At 38.1% G+C, this 17,259-nt stretch overlaps 2 protein-coding genes across 2 annotated transcripts in view; both read right to left on the bottom strand.

Annotated features, from left to right (window-relative positions):
- LOC121955150 (acetyl-coenzyme A synthetase 2-like, mitochondrial) overlaps positions 1-17,259 on the bottom strand; it is a 69,259-nt gene that overhangs the window by 45,238 nt on the left and 6,762 nt on the right. The gene's annotated exons all lie outside the window — the stretch shown is intronic.
- Positions 995-9,465, bottom strand: LOC121955832 (visual system homeobox 2-like). Its single transcript, XM_088089600.1, has 5 exons — positions 8,771-9,465; positions 8,109-8,199; positions 7,015-7,138; positions 4,072-4,252; positions 995-2,186 (listed from the first exon to the last, which is right to left on the bottom strand). The coding sequence occupies exons 1-5, from the start codon at positions 9,192-9,194 to the stop codon at positions 1,846-1,848; spliced, it is 1,161 nt and encodes a 386-aa protein (XP_087945726.1). The 5' UTR covers positions 9,195-9,465; the 3' UTR covers positions 995-1,845.

Raw genomic sequence — 17,259 nt, 5'->3', positions numbered from 1 at the left:
ATGTAAAAACATTTCATGGTTTCAGCTTATCAAATCGAACTTTCTGCTTTTCCCTTTAATTATTCAAATTACTTTGATACTCCAGCAAATTATGTAAATTGTAAAATTAAAATGTCTGTGATTACAAAGAGGTTACAGCTTGGTTTTCCCTTTAGTTAAAAAAAAGTAAGAAAGAAAAAAGTTTATTAGTCAATTGAAACATTTTTTTGCTGCATTTTTTCTCTGCATCTTTTCACTGTGAAGTAACACCATCTTTTTAGTATAGCCTATTTCTAGATATTTTTCAGCTTTAATGGCCAGTTTAAATTTTTTGTTAGGAAAGTAATAAAATGTAAAAAGTTACATCAATTATCAATTATGTGATGAAAACAGTCACTAGTAATCTGTAGCCTGTTATGTTTCAAAAGTAACCTTTCAGACACAGTCTGCCTACAGTTGCATTTCAGCATCAGTTGCAAAAGGAAAGATTGTTTTTATTACAACATGCAGGATTTTGTCACTCAAAAATCCCCTCCTGACATGTTTTAATGCATTACACACACACACTTATATACACATATATATATATATATATATATATATATATATATATATATATATATATATATATATATATATATATATATATATATATATATATATATATATATATATATATATATATATTTGAATAATAATTTGCCTGATATGTTTTTTTTGAATACCTTTTAAAACATTTTAAATAAGCCTACAACTATGTCTTATCCCGCATTTAAAAATCTAAAATTCTCAAATATGCAGATATTTTTCTTTTTAAAAGTTTAACCAGTGGTCACAAGATGAGTTTCTGAAATAGCTGTGATGTCATACAAGTCTTAAACTGAGATTTACAGAAAGCTCACATAAAGATTTTCCCTTCAGCAGACAATTGTGAAACAGTCTCTTAGCGTCAAACTGACCTCACTCTGCACACTGAAGCTCAAACACCAAGTGACGCAACATAAGCCAAACACAATTTTTGAGCAGAGGGAGCTTTAAATATCAGTATTTTTTAATTACAGTAAGCTACAGTTACATTTTTACAGAGACAAACACAGATAATTAACTGTACGGGACAGTACAGCGTTAACTATTGGACAATTTTTTCAGTATTTACATAAAAAATGTGGCAACAGCTCAAAGAAAACAAAGTTTTAATCTTGTATTATAATCTTTTTGCAGGACTTGATACCAGCTGTGTGCTTTTCAGTCATCAGACTGAAATCAGTCATCACAGGGAGGTCAGAGATCAAACTCATCTCCTTCATTAGCACCTCTGGAGCAGGTAGAGTCAATTTAATCTTGACAGTGCTCGTTGAAAGGAGTCTTGCTTCGAAAAACATCCAAACTGTTGCATAAAAGTAGCTGCCATTTTACAGAACTGTTAATGTTGAGAATATATTTTAAAGAAAATAAATATATTCTTTTAGCGCAGCTCCACATCAAACCATCTGCAGTAAATGTTGTGGAAAAATTGGCGTGGTTAAACGTGGTTAAACGTGGTTAAATGTCCTTCAGTCTCCTACAGAGGGTGACATGAGAGGGTGTTGAGTAGTTTGGAGGTTAATATTTCTAGGAGCAGCAAGGAAGAAATTATTTCATTGCTTGAGATAAGAAACCTCAATCGTTGGAACCGTAGAAACTTCAGAGCAGACGTGACCTCGAATAACTTCTCATGGATTCATCTCTGTAGGTCAGCAGGTTTGATCGACAGTATGATGTGCCAAAGTTCAATCCAACCAATAAGTCATGACTCCATCTGTATCAAATGTTTGCAGACTCCGGCCTGCAGGTATTTCACCATCAGACTGTTTCCTGCAGTTTTTTTCAGTCACTCTTCTCCACATCTGCCATCTCCTGCTCCGTCACTTTGTCCTCCGCTTCCTCTTTATGCGTCACGCGGCCGTTCGTTCTGTCCGAAGCTGTCCCGAGCACCTTGGCACTGTGCTCCTGCGCTTTCGCTCGCAGTGCAGCGATACTGTTCTCCCTCAATTCCTCTTTAGAAATTGGTGCATTAGCTGTGTCTTTCATCCGTTTCTCTGTTTCTTCCTCAATCACTTTGACCGCTGGTTTCTCCTGCGTTGGTGTTGTTGTTGTTGTGGTTGGTGTCAGGCTGCAGGGTTTTCCAGGAGTGGTTTGTGTGTTTTCAACTGACTTCTTGTGCATACCTGAAAGAAGAGGACATTAATTTCTGTCAGACTTTGCAGAAGAGGGTTAGATGGCATCACTTTAAGGACTTTAAAGGGACATTTCACCACAAAATCAAAAATACTTATTTTTCCTCTTACCTGTAGTGCTATTTATCAATCTGAATTGTTTTGGTGTGAGTTGCAGGGTGTTGGAGATATTGGCCTGTAGAGATGTCGGCCTTCTCTCCAATATAATGGAACTAGATGGAACGCAGCTTGTGATGCTCAAAGCACAAAAAAAACTACATTTGAAAAACTCAACTGAAATGTCCCTTTTTAGAATTCATGACCCAGTTACTGAAGATAATCCACAGACCTTGTTTAAGCATTTAATGTAGGAACTATTTTCTTTCCACCAAACTACACCCGCCAAGCATTACTACGCAAGAGGAAGCGTGTGGCTACTCATGGACGAGAGGCTTGTTCTCCTGAACTGAGCTGTAACTTTAGCTAGCTCAGTAGGTTAGCTCGCGGTAGATGCACATTTCCTTCTGCATGCTAATACGGTTGGCAGGATGTGGTTTGGTAGAGAGAAAATAGCTCCTGCATTAAACTGGTCACAACAAGGCGTGTGAATTATCTTGAATAACCAGGTAAAGATTTCTGTACAGAGACATAGCTGTTTAGTTGTTGCTTTTTTAATGTATTTTTTTGGCATCTGAGCACCACAAGCCGAGTGCCATCTAGAGACATTATTTTCTATAGAAAGCAGAAATGTATACGCCTAATATTTCCAACACTCTGCAACTCATACCAAAACAATCCAGAATGATAAACAGCACTACAGGTAAGAATAAAATATGTGTTTTTGAATTGGGGTGAACTGTTCCTTTAAATGTTGTCTTGTAAACATCCTCATCTCAGTGTTTCCTGGTGTTGATGCATTTAGGTGATTTCAAATCTATAATAGAAAAGATATCTAATAAATTGCAGTGGTTTTCCTAACAGTCATGATGTTTTATATCTAAAGAGGTGTTTGACATTGAAATAAAGTGTGAAAGAGAATGGGGATAGATGAGTGGATAGAAGCTCTTATTCAATTAGAGTCAGCTAATTGATTAAAACTAATCAATTGACAAGAGGTGTGAAAGGACACTTGGTCTAATCTGTCCTGATTAAGTGGGATTATCGCTGTATCGACCTTTTATTGACACTCTGACACTTTTATTGGCTTCTAACATGAGCCCGGCTTAGCTCCCACTTCCTGTTGAAGACATCTTAATCCCTGTTTTTAAACACACTACTGCAAGAAATTTAATTTACCGTAAAACTTCAGATAAAAGCCTAGTCCCAATTAGACGCTCAGTCCCTTCTATTAGCCCGGTGTGGCGACACATTTTGACAAATAAAGGCCTGTCTCAAATAGAAACCTGTTCTGTTCGCCATGCAGTTCATTTTTATAGGAGTTATTTGGCTGTATAAAACCGGCTTGTTTGCTACCTGCTGGAGTTAACGTTAGTTAGCTGCTTGGATCACACACACAAACATGTATATATGTTTAAACTTTTGTCAATATGGACATACAACTCACAATGTTAGCCTGATAAGATTTTCCACAGTTCAATCATTAAGTTAATTTTACTGACAACATGAGCACTAAAGAAGACACCGGCATAGTAAATGAGATGCAATAAAAAGGGATTAGTAGATGCAGAAGACTATTATTTAAAAAGCTAAGGAAAAATGTCCAGTGAATTATATTCACAATTATATATTTTAAATTATTTTACAGAATTCTTATAATTTTTAAGATTTTTTGTCAGGTCATTTTTCACTTTGTTTTGTTTTCTTACTTTCTTATTTATTTATTTATTTTTAAAAGTTTTTTGGCAAATTTTCCGGTAATTTTCTTGCAGCCATTTACCTAGTAACCATGGAGCGTAAGAGTCTGTGACACCCTCCTTTGCTGACTTGAGGATGGACTCAGGCAGTGGGATAGAGTGACGGACCATGGCTCCATACAAGCCGTACTCTGCCATCACGCTGCTGCGACCCCAGCACTTCTCCCTCTTCCTCCACTTGGCCCTGCGGTTCTGAAACCAAACCTGCAGAGATGAAGGAAGGTAAAAGATTAAGTGTACCAGTCAGGGCCAATAATCCATCAATTTATGCACATTTATAGTTATGACTACTCATGTCAAAAAGGCATTTTACTCATCATTACTTCACCAGGATGAGGGATTTTTTTGGTAATAAACACATTTTGATTTTGATTGATTGATTTTTCTCATAAGGATGTGTAATTTTTGTATTGAGGAAATTAATTGGCCTTCATACTGAGCATGTTTCATGCTGAGAGGTCCCTGCCTGTCTGCAGGTTTAGATATTGAACTTGTTGATGATCCCGAGTAATACACAGAAAGGAAGGAAGACGGAAAGAAGTAAAAGCAAATTAAAGTATTTTTAAATATATAATTAAGATAATTATAAATAAATGTAGTTTTTTTAGACATTTTTCCCTACATTTTTTAAGAATTTCTAGCAGTTTTCTTGTAATTTGCTGAACACTTCTTGTCAAGTTGCTTATTGCCTCTTTTTACCTGTTTTCAAATTAAAGCAAGCCAATTTTCTCAGGGCTCAAAGGGCTCCAAAAGTAGCAAAAGAAAAGTCATATCGATTTCAAAGAGTTAAAATGAGATTGAGAAGTTTTTCCAAATCTAGTCGCCAGCAAAAACAGAGTCGCAACAGAACGACAAAAAGTAAGCGCAAAATTGTATTTTATTTTGCATTTACATGTCTGTTTGACAGCATCACAAAGAAACTGTATCTTCTGCAATTTGGCTGTGGGCATCCAAGTATGCTCAAAATCCCAAATTGCTTCACATGACCTTCAGTGTACAGAGTCATGTGTGTGCAATGTTTGAAATGAGAAGTCTATTTTAAAATGTATCTGCTTTAGTGCGACTTAAAATCTCAGTTTAGGATGTGACAAAAAAACTCCAGTGCACACACACTGAAAATGTACTTTTCAGTGAAATAGGATACAATTTCTATTTTGAAATTAACAAAATTAGTATATTCTGGCTCTGATGCACAAATTCTGGATGAGGAAGAAAATGCATGAAAATACATGGCATTTTATACTGCTAATTGAACTTTTTTGTGGAAAACAACAAGTTATTATTTAAAACAAAGTGTTTTTAAATGTCTTAAAACATGTTTGGAGGGGGTCATAAAGGTCCTGTATGTAGAATTTAGTGGCATCTAGTGGTGATGTTGCAGATTGCAACCAACTGAGTCTTCTCCTGTGTGTCGTGTGTAGAACTACAGAAGCTGATGCAAAAACGCGAACGGCCCTATCTAGAGCCAGTGTTTAGTTTGTCTGTTCTTGGCTTCTGTAGAAACATGACAGTGCAACATGGTGGACTCTGTGGAGGAGAATCCACTCCCTATGTAGATATAAACGGCTCATTGTAAGGGAAAGAACACACAATTATTCTTATTTCACGGTGATTGTACACTAAAGAGAGTATAATTATGAATATTACAAACCATCTCTGTCCCCAAGTCCTACACACAGGACCTTTAAAAATATTTTACCGCCCTTATGACAGATCACAGCCTCCTTCGTTGTGGCACAATGCTTAAACAATGTGAAGTCACTGCTGTATCAAAGCAAAAAATCTTTGTGGACCGAGAGATAAAAATCAGAACGATGAAATCTGCTGAAGGCTTGAACAAAATAAAGGGGTTTGATAAAAGAAGACTGATTTATGAAAACAGGTTTGTGACATAAGTCCTGAAATTCAGTGTTTAATGTTTAATTTCTTGCCTCTTTACAACATATTTATACAATATGTTGTAGTTTGTCAAATGTGTGTGCATGTGTGCGCGCTTGTGCATTATTCTCTTTCTGGCTCCTCAAGTGTCTAAATTGATTTCCACCCAGCCGAGCCGCAATAGCCTCAGCAAGCTTGTGAATATGGATGAGGAAAACAGGAAAAAAATGAGCATCCTAAAATGGCCGAGGAGGGAGGATGAGATGGTGTGTGTGCAGTGTGTGTAGTGTGTGTGTGTGTGTGTGTGTGTGTGTGTGTGTGTGTGTGTGTGTGTGTTTTGCAGACCTGGAATTAAAAACGATCAAAGCCGAGCCAGAAAAGCTATTCAGGTAGATCTGATGATAACCTCCATCTCATAAAAAGATGGGCCTCAGATGAGCAATCATGCTCTCTGACAGCATCAGTGTGCGTGTGTGCGCGTGTGTGTGCTCAAGTGCTTCCTGAGAGAGGTGACCCCGGGGGCGAAGAGGCTGATTGAAAAATAAGTTAATTTCCAGGCCCGATCGATGGGAGACAGGCGCTCAAATATCACGGGAAATTAAAATGCTCATAGCAGCCGGGCCGAGCCCTCCGCTCTGCCGCTGACCCGTGCTAATTAATTTCTATGTAGTTATCATTTCATTTCAGGGCTGCGGCCCGTCTCTCACAGGCAGAGAGGTGATAAGTTCTCCTCAATTAACTAATTACACTGAGAGGGTGAATTGGCTGTTAATGTGAAAGCAGAGGATGATGAGGATGGTGATGCAGCAGCCGTCTGGTGTCACCACCTGAATATTGCCTTCAGTGTGAGAAATCTTCATCACTTTGTAACCTGAATTTGTTTCACTCACTATTTTTTTTAGTTAATGTGAAAGAAGCTTTTGTTGCAAGACATATAATATTTTTTTTTTACTGAATACACACTTATATTGAATTTTTTGTTGTCTTACCACAGCACTTTAAAAAAAACGAGAAATGCATGTTTAGTTTTTGATATTTAAGATTAACATCCCACATATTTCTACACACATTAACACACACTCAGACACCTGTATTCTGTCCTCTGGGAGCTCCGTCTTCATGGAGAGCATCTCTCGGGCATACACGTCCGGATAGTGAGCTTCGTTAAAAGCTTTCTCCAGCTCCTCCAGCTGATAGGAAGTGAAAATGGTTCTGCAGACAATACAGAAAGAGAATAATTACCAATTCATAATTTTAATGTTTTCATAATTTCTTCATAATTAATTTCTAATTTTCCCATTTGTTTATTTTTTTAAAAAAATAATTTAAAGTTTTAAATCAGTATTCTACTGAAATAGAAAAATAAACAGAATTTGAAATTAAATCAACAGCTATTTCTCCTATTTTGGAAATAGCAAATAAGAATAGTTAATTATTCATGTTTAATATAAAATGTACGGGATAGGATTTGATAAATATTCACTTCTTCCTTTCAAGACATGAAATACTTGTTTTGTTTACTGTATGTTTGTTGGGTATTCTTGGTTTTTTTTACTTACTTTGATTTTTTTTAAGTCTTTCTATTTAATTAATTCAAATAATTAGTCATTAAATTAATAATATGCCCCAATTAGTAAGCTAATTAATCTAATTTACTTATTGTTGCATGTTAAAAATAAAGTCTTATCTTATCGGAATGAAATGACAATCACTAAGCCTGTTCTTTTTTTTTTTTGCCAAAGACAGAAAAAAAGACATCAACACACCATGTGATTATTTATCCTCAAAGTAAACTTACTTGTTATATTTCTTTTCATTAGAAATGAACATAGCAACAATGCATTTTTAAAAGACTAGAGGATACCACAATGATTACATGTAAGATACTTTGATAAGAAAATTTAGGTTAATAACGTATTAAATAAAAAATCACCACGCCCATTTAATTCCTGTAACACGTTTGTGTGTGTGTGTGTGATGCTCATATGGTATTGTATGGTGTTCTTAACACGGAACGGTGTTCAGCGACATGTAGCCTACATTCATGTGTAGACCTCATCTGTGCAACACCAGAACATCATCCGTTTCAATCAAATAAACTGTGCATCATTCGATAATTTTGTTTTTCTTTTTTTGTTCATTTCTTCGTTTTATTTTTTTTTTTTTTTTTTTTTTTTTTTACCTGTGTCGTCTTTTCTTTCGTTTCTTGCTTTGACTCATTGATGATTTAGAGAACTTCTGATCGCCGGATGATAGACTCATGTCATCGGAATCTGTGAGGAAACACATCAGAATTAAAAACTAGCTAGGCTATAATAGGCCTAATAAAATAAATACCAATACACTAATAATAATAATAATATATGCATTGTATAATACATTGAAGATTATACACAATAGCAATGGTGGTCTTATAACAAGAAAAAATCGCTTCCTTGCTGTAAAATGGTTATTTCTGCATATTATGTCTTCAGCGCGGATTTGTCCCAAATGATAGAAAATAGGCTATAATAAAAAGAATATATTTCTAAAATATACAAAATTAAGTTTAAATAATTAATTTTAGCAAGGCATCTAAACATCTTTTACAACACCGCCCCCAAAAAATAAAAGCATATTTTTTCTAATTGAAATTAACTTTCAGTCTCTCTCCATCCTTATCATTCAATCACAGAACGCGAGCACATTGATGCTTTCGCTCTTTCTGGACAAGAAATGTCTCTTATCCTCTTTCTAGCTAATTCACATTAACTACATAAAACAAAGCATGCAAAGATAATCTCCTCTCTGTATAAAACACACACACGTTGCAGAGTAAACGGGCCTTCAGTAGTTGACACTCACCGGAGCTCGCGGAGTGTTGCGCATCCATCTGTGTGTCCATGTGCGTTGCGCGGTGCAGCGGCTGCAGGTGCACATTTTGCGCCTCTGCTAGTACCTCCAGAAACGCCGGCTGACTGTAAAACGAGTGTATTCCCTCCGGTCCCAGCAAACCCATACCGAGGCCCCCGTGTCCGAGGGCCGACCTGGCGGCCAGGACGTGCGCGCTGTGCGGCAGAGCCTCCAGCGGCCGCCTCGGCGCCGCCGGCGGCTCTTTGTTGAGGCCGAGCAGCTCCTGGATCCCGAAGCCGGTGCGCCGGTGCACCGTGGGGGCCATCTTCCAGACTGGAGGCGGCTGCTGGGGTCCCCCGTGGTTCACGCTGGTTTGTGAGGCGGATTTTTGTTTATTCTCTGTGTCTGAGAGCACAACTCCCTCCTTCCCCGTCATGGCAGTGAGATTCCACTTTTTGTTTTCCCTCCCTCCAAAAAGAAAAAGAGTCCCTAAAGCAATCAGCTCTGAGATGTTCCCTCTTTATCCGCGTGCCCTCCTCTCTGCTGCGCTTTTTATCCAACAGGCAACAGGCTGCAGCCAATCACGAGAGGAGGAGACTGCTCTCTGAAGTTTGCACGAGCCCCACGACGCTTTTTTTAAGGTAGATAATGCAATTTCTGGCAATTAAATCATCGGACAAAATAACTCCCACATTTGCCTTTTTGGGCTATAAATTGCTAAAATTTATTTTTTTTTATTACTTTTGACAAATAAAAAAAATGTTATTTCTACCAGCTGCTGCACAATATTTAGGCCCATTTCAGAAAAGCATGCTTTTGCTATAGATCTCGAAAATTCGTATTTGTCACATCCATGAGAAAAAACATGGAAACACACGAGCTTTATGGGCGGTTTTCTTGATCAATTTGGTGTTTTTTTCCCTGAGACTTACAATAGTGGTTTTTTTCTCGTGAAAATGAGTAACATACAAATCATCATTCAGAGAAAGACTAGATACTGTTACTTTCACTCTGATCATCTGAGTCAGCGACTCCTCACACAGATCCAATCAGCCGGATAAATCCATCAAGTCGAGGAAAATCAGCTTGAGGTACAGCACGATTTGTCCTCACTCACACAGAGGGGAGCAAAAAAACAACTTAAAAAAAAAACCTAACAAATGAAAAAAAAAACAACTTAAAAAAACCCGAACAAATGAAAAAAAAAACAACAACAACGAACAAATTAAAAATCAATAAATAAAAAACATACTTTATCTAAAAAAAATCTGCTTTGCCAAATAAACACATTATATTAGTCCTGTAAGACTAATAGGCTACTTAATGCCAGCCTATGTAGGTAAAGCTATTTTGATATTATAGATACAAATCCTTAATGAATTTATTCAATTAATTTTCATGAAGTCTCATTAATGATTTCTTCCCTTAAAAATTAAAGCCAGATATTCACCAAAATGTCTCTATGATGACACACCAGACTGAATTATGCAACTTTGATGAGTAACCTGATTTACGCCTCAGAAGTGCCACCTTTCTCATAACTCAGCTTTAGGCTATTTTAATCACAGTGTCTATGAGAATCAGACACTTAAATTTAATGTCTTTAAAGACCTTTTTGAAATAAAATTTAAGACTGAATATGGACAAATAATCTTTTTCTTATTCAAGTATTAAGGGTAAAGGTAAGTATCAAAGGGTGAGAACAAGAGAGGCGTAAGTGACATTTGACCAACTTTTACAGACAGCCAAAACAAAAGATGACCATAACTGTCATGACTTTGTTTACTGATAATATTTTAGATAATGTAACATATACATGCAATATATACACATAACATCTGATAATAAATATTTGCCCTTTTTGGCCCCAAATAGTTCAGTGTTTTCAGTGTTATATTTTTGTTTATTTGTTTTTGTTGTATCCTTTTGCCAGTAGAAAAAGCTTATCAGGAGCTTTCATTTGAGATATATAAATGCCATTTTTGCCTAAAATGTCACTTGTCACTTGCCGCTCTGGTTATCACCCCCCGATATGTAATCCTGTGCAGAGGGAAATTTTATGTAGGTGTAAGGTTACTAGTGAGAGTTAGGTTCATTTTGCAAACAGGTGTAATGTAAAAAGGGCATGATTAGTTTTTCAGTGGTGGGATTAAAGATTTGTAACATCACAAATGTAGACTCTCACTCAGAAGATCTTGATTCATTTTGAGAGACATTAACAGATGGATAAATACCATTATATAAAATGTGACGATTAAAACCTCACAAACTCAATTTCAAGACTACTAAAGCCTAATATTAATGAAAATTTAAGACTTTATAAGGAACTGCAGGCACCCTGTTAATACTTCTGAAAAACACAACACACACACACACACAAAACAGAGCAAGTCTAATCTGTTACAAAATAAACCACAATACAATGCCATTAAGCACAGGTCATGGATCCAGAGCACAGGGGAAAAATGACTTATGTTCTTTTCCTTTTTTTTTTTTTTTTTTGTTTTAAGGTTTTGTATGTAACTCGTTTTTACCAAAATATCACTTATGCCCATCTAGTTCTCACCCCTCAATATGTCCTATGCAGAGTAAATTAGGCTAATCTGCATTTTGGTTCAGGTTCAGTGCAAATATAGTGAGCATTTTCCCACAGAAGAGCTGAACATTTTGACAAAAAGAAATTAGAAGATAGATAAATTAGCCTAAATAAGAAAACCCTCACAAATACAAATTTAAGACTTTCATTTTAAGGCTAAATATTTATAAAATTAAATATAAGACACTAAGATATTTTAAAAGGACCTGCCCTGTTGATACTTTCCAATCAATATGTAACAAGACTAATAATAATAACAGTAATGACAATAATAATAATAATAATAACAACAACAATAATAATAATAAATAAATAAGCAATAATTCTCATTAATCACAGGTAAAAAAAAACAGATTCTCAAAGGTCAAATTCAAACAAACGCTCATAAACTCATTAGCCAATTTCTCTATTAGTTAATTAATCAATTCAGCCTGTTATTAGGAGACTCTGATTGATCCGTTAGACTGCAGCTCCCTCCCCAGCGTCCCACATAACCCGCACTGTCATTTGCATATTCTAATTAGGTTTGCGCACCAAACGTTTTGTCTTTGGTGGCAGTCTGCGCATCTGTTGATAGGTTATTAAGCGTTTTTTTTTTAATTCTCTGACGGGTCACATGATAAAGAACACAATATCCCGGTTCAGGGTATTTAGGGCACACCAGGGTGGCAATTAAATATGAGACAAACAAAGGAGGAAATGCCAGAGCGCGACGCAACAACAGATTTATTTACCTTTTTGTGTGTTTGAGGTCTGATGTCAAACACGAACTGAGAAGAAGAAAATGTTTAAGCGCACAAATCTGACATTGTGGGACGTCAAGGGAAATCAGCTCCTCGCACTCATTTCTCACAGTGTTTAAACCCGCAGCTCGAATTCAAACCCGCTGAAATGTGAAATGAAGTGAAAATACTCTCTCTGTTTCACACAAACCTAATCCCCTCTAATCAGCTGTTATTCAATTATTGCGCAGTCTCAATCGCTCGGAGATAATGTGCGGCACACTTTTGGACATCTGGACGGATAATTACGCAGAGAGGAGAGTTTATGGAGATGAGAGGACGCGCGCGATGGAAGCGCAGATAACAGTCGTGTCAATGGGACATGTGGTGGGGAATAAATAAATAAATAGGTGGTTCCGGCGGGACTGTTTGGCAGCCGTGCGTCAGGCTGTCAGTGACGGTCAAACCCACAATAGATTTAGTGCTGGTTTGTAATCTGAGATGTGATCAAGAGATGCGGCTTCACCCGGTCAAGTCAATTAGGAAGCTGCTTGTTGCTTTGTGTATCAATGCGCTGCGTCCCCCTGCAGGAAGAGAGACCAGGGGCCGAAATTTAAGTAGGTTTCAATACATATTACAATTCAATTAGGAGGCTGCTTGTGTGGGGAAATCTAGTCCTGTTTAGGGGTCTTCAAATTTTGAACATCAAACAATTAATTTCCAAATAAGGCCGCGACCTGCAAAAAAGTGCTCCTGAGAAAGGTCTCAAGAGCCATCCTCAGTGGTACAACACTGCCACTATCCCGAGAGGAAATGCAGCAATGTTTCCGCAAAAAAACAACTGCTTTTTGTGGCACTATCCTTGCTGGAAAAACAGCGACAGGTTGCTAAAAAAACACCAACATTTGGTGCATGAAAAGCCACTGGAAACACCACAATGACTCCCTATCACAACTGATTTTGGTATTAATTGGCTTTGACGAGTGGATTGCACTTTGGCAGGCACCTTGTCAAGGTGTCACACCATCCAGCATGCTCTCTACCTCCAGATTACAAATTCAGCTTGTAACATCATTGTATAGAAACACTGATATGACTCATATGAAACATGCAAATGTAACATTTTTGTGCTTTGCAGAAACATACAACAGCAACATTTTCTTCTGGCAACTAGGCAGCCTAAACTCTGAGCTCCTCTGCTGTGCAAATGACTGACTGCACACACATGCTGCAGGACCCACAATACAATTTTTAAAAAAGGAAGCTAAAGTTGACACCAGCTGATGAGCCAAATTACTAAGTGGGGCACATAGGACTTTTGACTTTATGGATATCCCAGCTGCAATAGAGTCTTTAGCCACAATTACTGTCTATTAAATAGTGTTGTCCTCAAGATCATACTATCCGAGACCAACACTCGCCTGAGACCGGAGTGTGCCAAGACTGAGACAAGACCAAAGCAGGACGCAAACTACAAATGACTAACGTGATTGGCTGAATTTAAAGAAAGATGTCTAATGTCCAATCACAGTAACAAATAAATATGTTGTGGTCTTGACCACTCTTGATTAAAAATCCTGAGTCCACTATGTCCAAGACCCAGACAAGACCAAGAACTGCATTCGATTTTGAGACAAGACCCTCTAAAAGTGGTCTCGAGACCAGTCTCAAGTACTACAACACTATTAATAAATGTATAAATACTTTACTGCAAAAAATATCACTGATTAAATTCCGTCCTCTATGGCTCTTCAACAAAATAAAATAAATTTGGTTAATACCAGTCTGGGTCAGCGATGAGTTTCTGAAGCAGCTCTTTCTGTCTGATGTATCTTTGTCTTTGTTTGGGGCTGCAGAAATGGCTCCTCTAATCTAGCTAATTGCCGTTTCCCAGAGCTCGGCATTTAAGATGAAGAGCTGGGTCACCAAACAGCCGTTGATCAAAACATCCTATTAGGGTGCAGAAACAAAAGGCTCTCACAATCCTAACAATGTGCCGCTGGTGATTCAACAGTTTGCTCTGTGGGCACAAAGCATTAATTAGGGCAATAACTTCATGCTACTGCCGTTCTATAGTCTCCATTTCTGTATGAGTGCATCTATTTATGCTCTGAAGTTTGTCGGGGACTCTGACTTGCCGAGTGTGCCGCATTCCCCCGTCCCATGTGCAGATGTGTTATTGGCGTAATGAGGAAAATACTTTGGGAAACGTGGGAGAGAGGCCCCCCGAACCCCAAAACTTTCCTGACAAAATAATATTCCTCATTGTGGTTACCCGTAACGAGAATTGACATAATTACTCGGGCCCATTTCTTGTCTAATTAGCACACTTCCACGTCGGACAGGGACGAGCAGTTAGGCAGGAGAAGGGGATCGGACAGGCATGGCAGTAGCAACACAAAAAGGGGCCTCTGGTTTCAGCGTAATTAGGTGAGACAATGCCCCTGACTGTTTTGAGCCATGGCAGCGGTTCAGAACTGGGGCTGAGCAGGCGAGCGGACGCCCCGCGAGGTACGTCTCCCCGAGACCCTAATAAGCCCCTAATTGTCTTTTTTTGATTCACATGGGCAGCACCAGCAGACATGAAGACAGCCAACTCTTGGTCTCCTGCAGAGAGCGTTTCCCTCGTCCTGGAGGACCCGAGAGATTTGAGTCAACTCACTCGGGACCTCAAACTCCAGACAACTTGTGTTAACGTCCTGTGACAGCGTCCGAACATGGAGGGCTGCCAACATGTTGAAGGCAGAGACGCCGGGGCAGCCACGTTTATTTACAGCCACGCAGTCGCCACAAGAAAAAATGCTGGCATTGTACATTTCTGCACACCGTGAATATGTTACATTTGTGTGTTTCATACGTATCATATGAACGTTTCTTAAGTAACTTAGTATATGAGCTGACTTTGTCATAGGCAGGTGGTGGATGGAGAGCTTTGCCAAGCTGCAGACCACTGCATACTACTGTTTTTAGACCAACAAACAACAAAAACAGGTGTTTTCAGTGACCTCTTGCTGTTTTTCCAGCTGGGATAGCGCCACCACAACTGTGTATCTTACGCCAAAACATGATCATTACCTCAGTGACGGATCTTCCTATAAGGAACCCCAGTAATGAATCCTAAAACCTGGAAATCTGTTAGCATGTCAGCACCTCCAGTTCCCTTGTCTAAAAGTCTATGTTTCTTTTTCACATAGAACTTAATTTTTCAATTTATACAAGAGACTTTACAACTGTACATGTAAAACACAATTGTGTTAGACAAACAACAATCTCTCAACAATATCTTCTCCGCAACTGTGACAAGTGTAAATTCAAACTATTCTTAATGATGATAATAAATAATTATTATTATAATAAAGTCAAGTTAGAAACCTGAAATAAGGTCAATGACTTTCATGTTTTGTTCTACGACATAAAACACATCAGTGAATTCCTCACTGTGAGCTTCGATGCTTTTATGCGTCTTAATAAAGGCGGTTTCTAACAAGTGGCTAAATGAGACTACAGGTCGTCATCTCGCCAGACCTCACCAAACACGGTTTTACGGCCTTGTAGTGGTGGTGACGCGACCATAGTGTAGTTAATTTATAGCTTAGCATAAGTATTTTACTACTGGATATTCCATTTATGCTTCAAAAATCCTGAAAGTGGCGTTCATTAGTGAAGATAATCTTGCCGAACATCTGAGTATCAAAACGTTCATTTACTACAGAGCTTATCTGCTGCAATAATCCAAAATCCAACAGAAAAATCCCATAGGCTTTTTGACAAGGGAACCAGGATAAACTCAAATAACCTTTGGTATGGGTCCTTTTCTCCTTTTTTTTCCTACTGTGGATAGTGCTTCACAGTTTAGGCAGGACTCTCAGCTGATCACCACAGCGACGCTGCGTGAAACTGTCGTGCAATCATCTTCAATGACACACTCACTGAATCCTTTCATCGGCAGCTGAGCAGAGAAATGTCTGCACTTTAACATGGCTTAGCTTTGTTGTCCGCCATTTTTAAAAATCTGGGTCGAGTGAATTAAAAAAGATGCGATCGCTATTGACAGGAGCTTGGCTATTTGAAAATGATGGTTTAGTGCACAGCACAAAAAACAACCACCTAAAAAAACGCAAAAACACTCTGGGGAGCCGAGGAAAACGGTGGAGCTGGGTGATTATTTGTGGGGGGTTTTATAAGAGCAACTTTTCTAGTCGAACAAACTTCATTTTACTACTACTTAAACTAAAAGATTTAAGTACAACTGAATATAATTTGAGTTTGACTAGGATAGTTTTTGCTTTGAATTGTTACAAAATTACCTCAACTCTCAAATTCAGTCAACTTAAAATCTTCAGGCAGCTAAGACACTGATTTCTTTTTAAATTGAAAACAAACAGTTTAATTTTTACATTCTACAGACCACAGCTTTAAGTGTCTACTGGCTGCCATCATTATGATTTATTAGACATTAAACTTTTTTTATAATTAATTTGAATATTTCTTTTCTTTTCAAATAGAACGGAACTTCTAATAATTATAATAATAGTAATTTATTATTGTTGTTGTTATTATTTACTATCATTGTTATTATTATTGTCATTGTCATTATCATCATCATCTGTATTTTTTGCAGCTTCGGAAAACTTAGACCCACAGGCAGCTGGACTCTGCAGGCTGCATTTCAACACTGATCCTGTTTAACCAAACACACACACGAACACACACACACACACACACACAGACTGGTCCATATGTTTGAGGCCACCTCTAATGGCAGGTGGTACCCAGAAGACTCAATATTTCATAACTCCCTCTCTCTAACATCCCCTGCAGTCACGGCCTCTGTGCTCGGAGGAACGTCAATCCGATGTGCCCTCACTCCTTTAATTAGCTGTCAATTAGTGCAAATGAATCAACTCTTCGCCTAATTAAGCAATGCCACCAGGCAGCTCCCATATACAGGCCATTGTGTGAGCAGCATGAGAAAACCACAGCTAGCAAACTCGCTTTGGATCACGAGTGCAACCTAACGATCACACTGACACACAGTGTTCAGGGAGCCCTGTGTGTGTGTGTGTGTGTGTGTGTGTGTGTGTGTGTGTGTGTGTGTGTGTGTGTGTGTGTGTGTGTGTGTGTGTGTGTGTGTGTGTGTGTGTGTGTGTGTGTGTGTGTAAGGGAGGGTGAAGTTACACTTT

This window comes from Plectropomus leopardus, chromosome 16 (genome assembly GCF_026936395.1).
Source record: "Plectropomus leopardus strain MGB_pleo_1.0 chromosome 16, ASM2693639v1, whole genome shotgun sequence".
In the NCBI taxonomy this organism is placed as follows: domain Eukaryota; kingdom Metazoa; phylum Chordata; class Actinopteri; order Perciformes; family Serranidae; genus Plectropomus; species Plectropomus leopardus.
The sequence above is the reverse complement of the archived record's forward strand: the minus strand, read 5'-3'. Positions and strand labels throughout refer to the sequence as shown.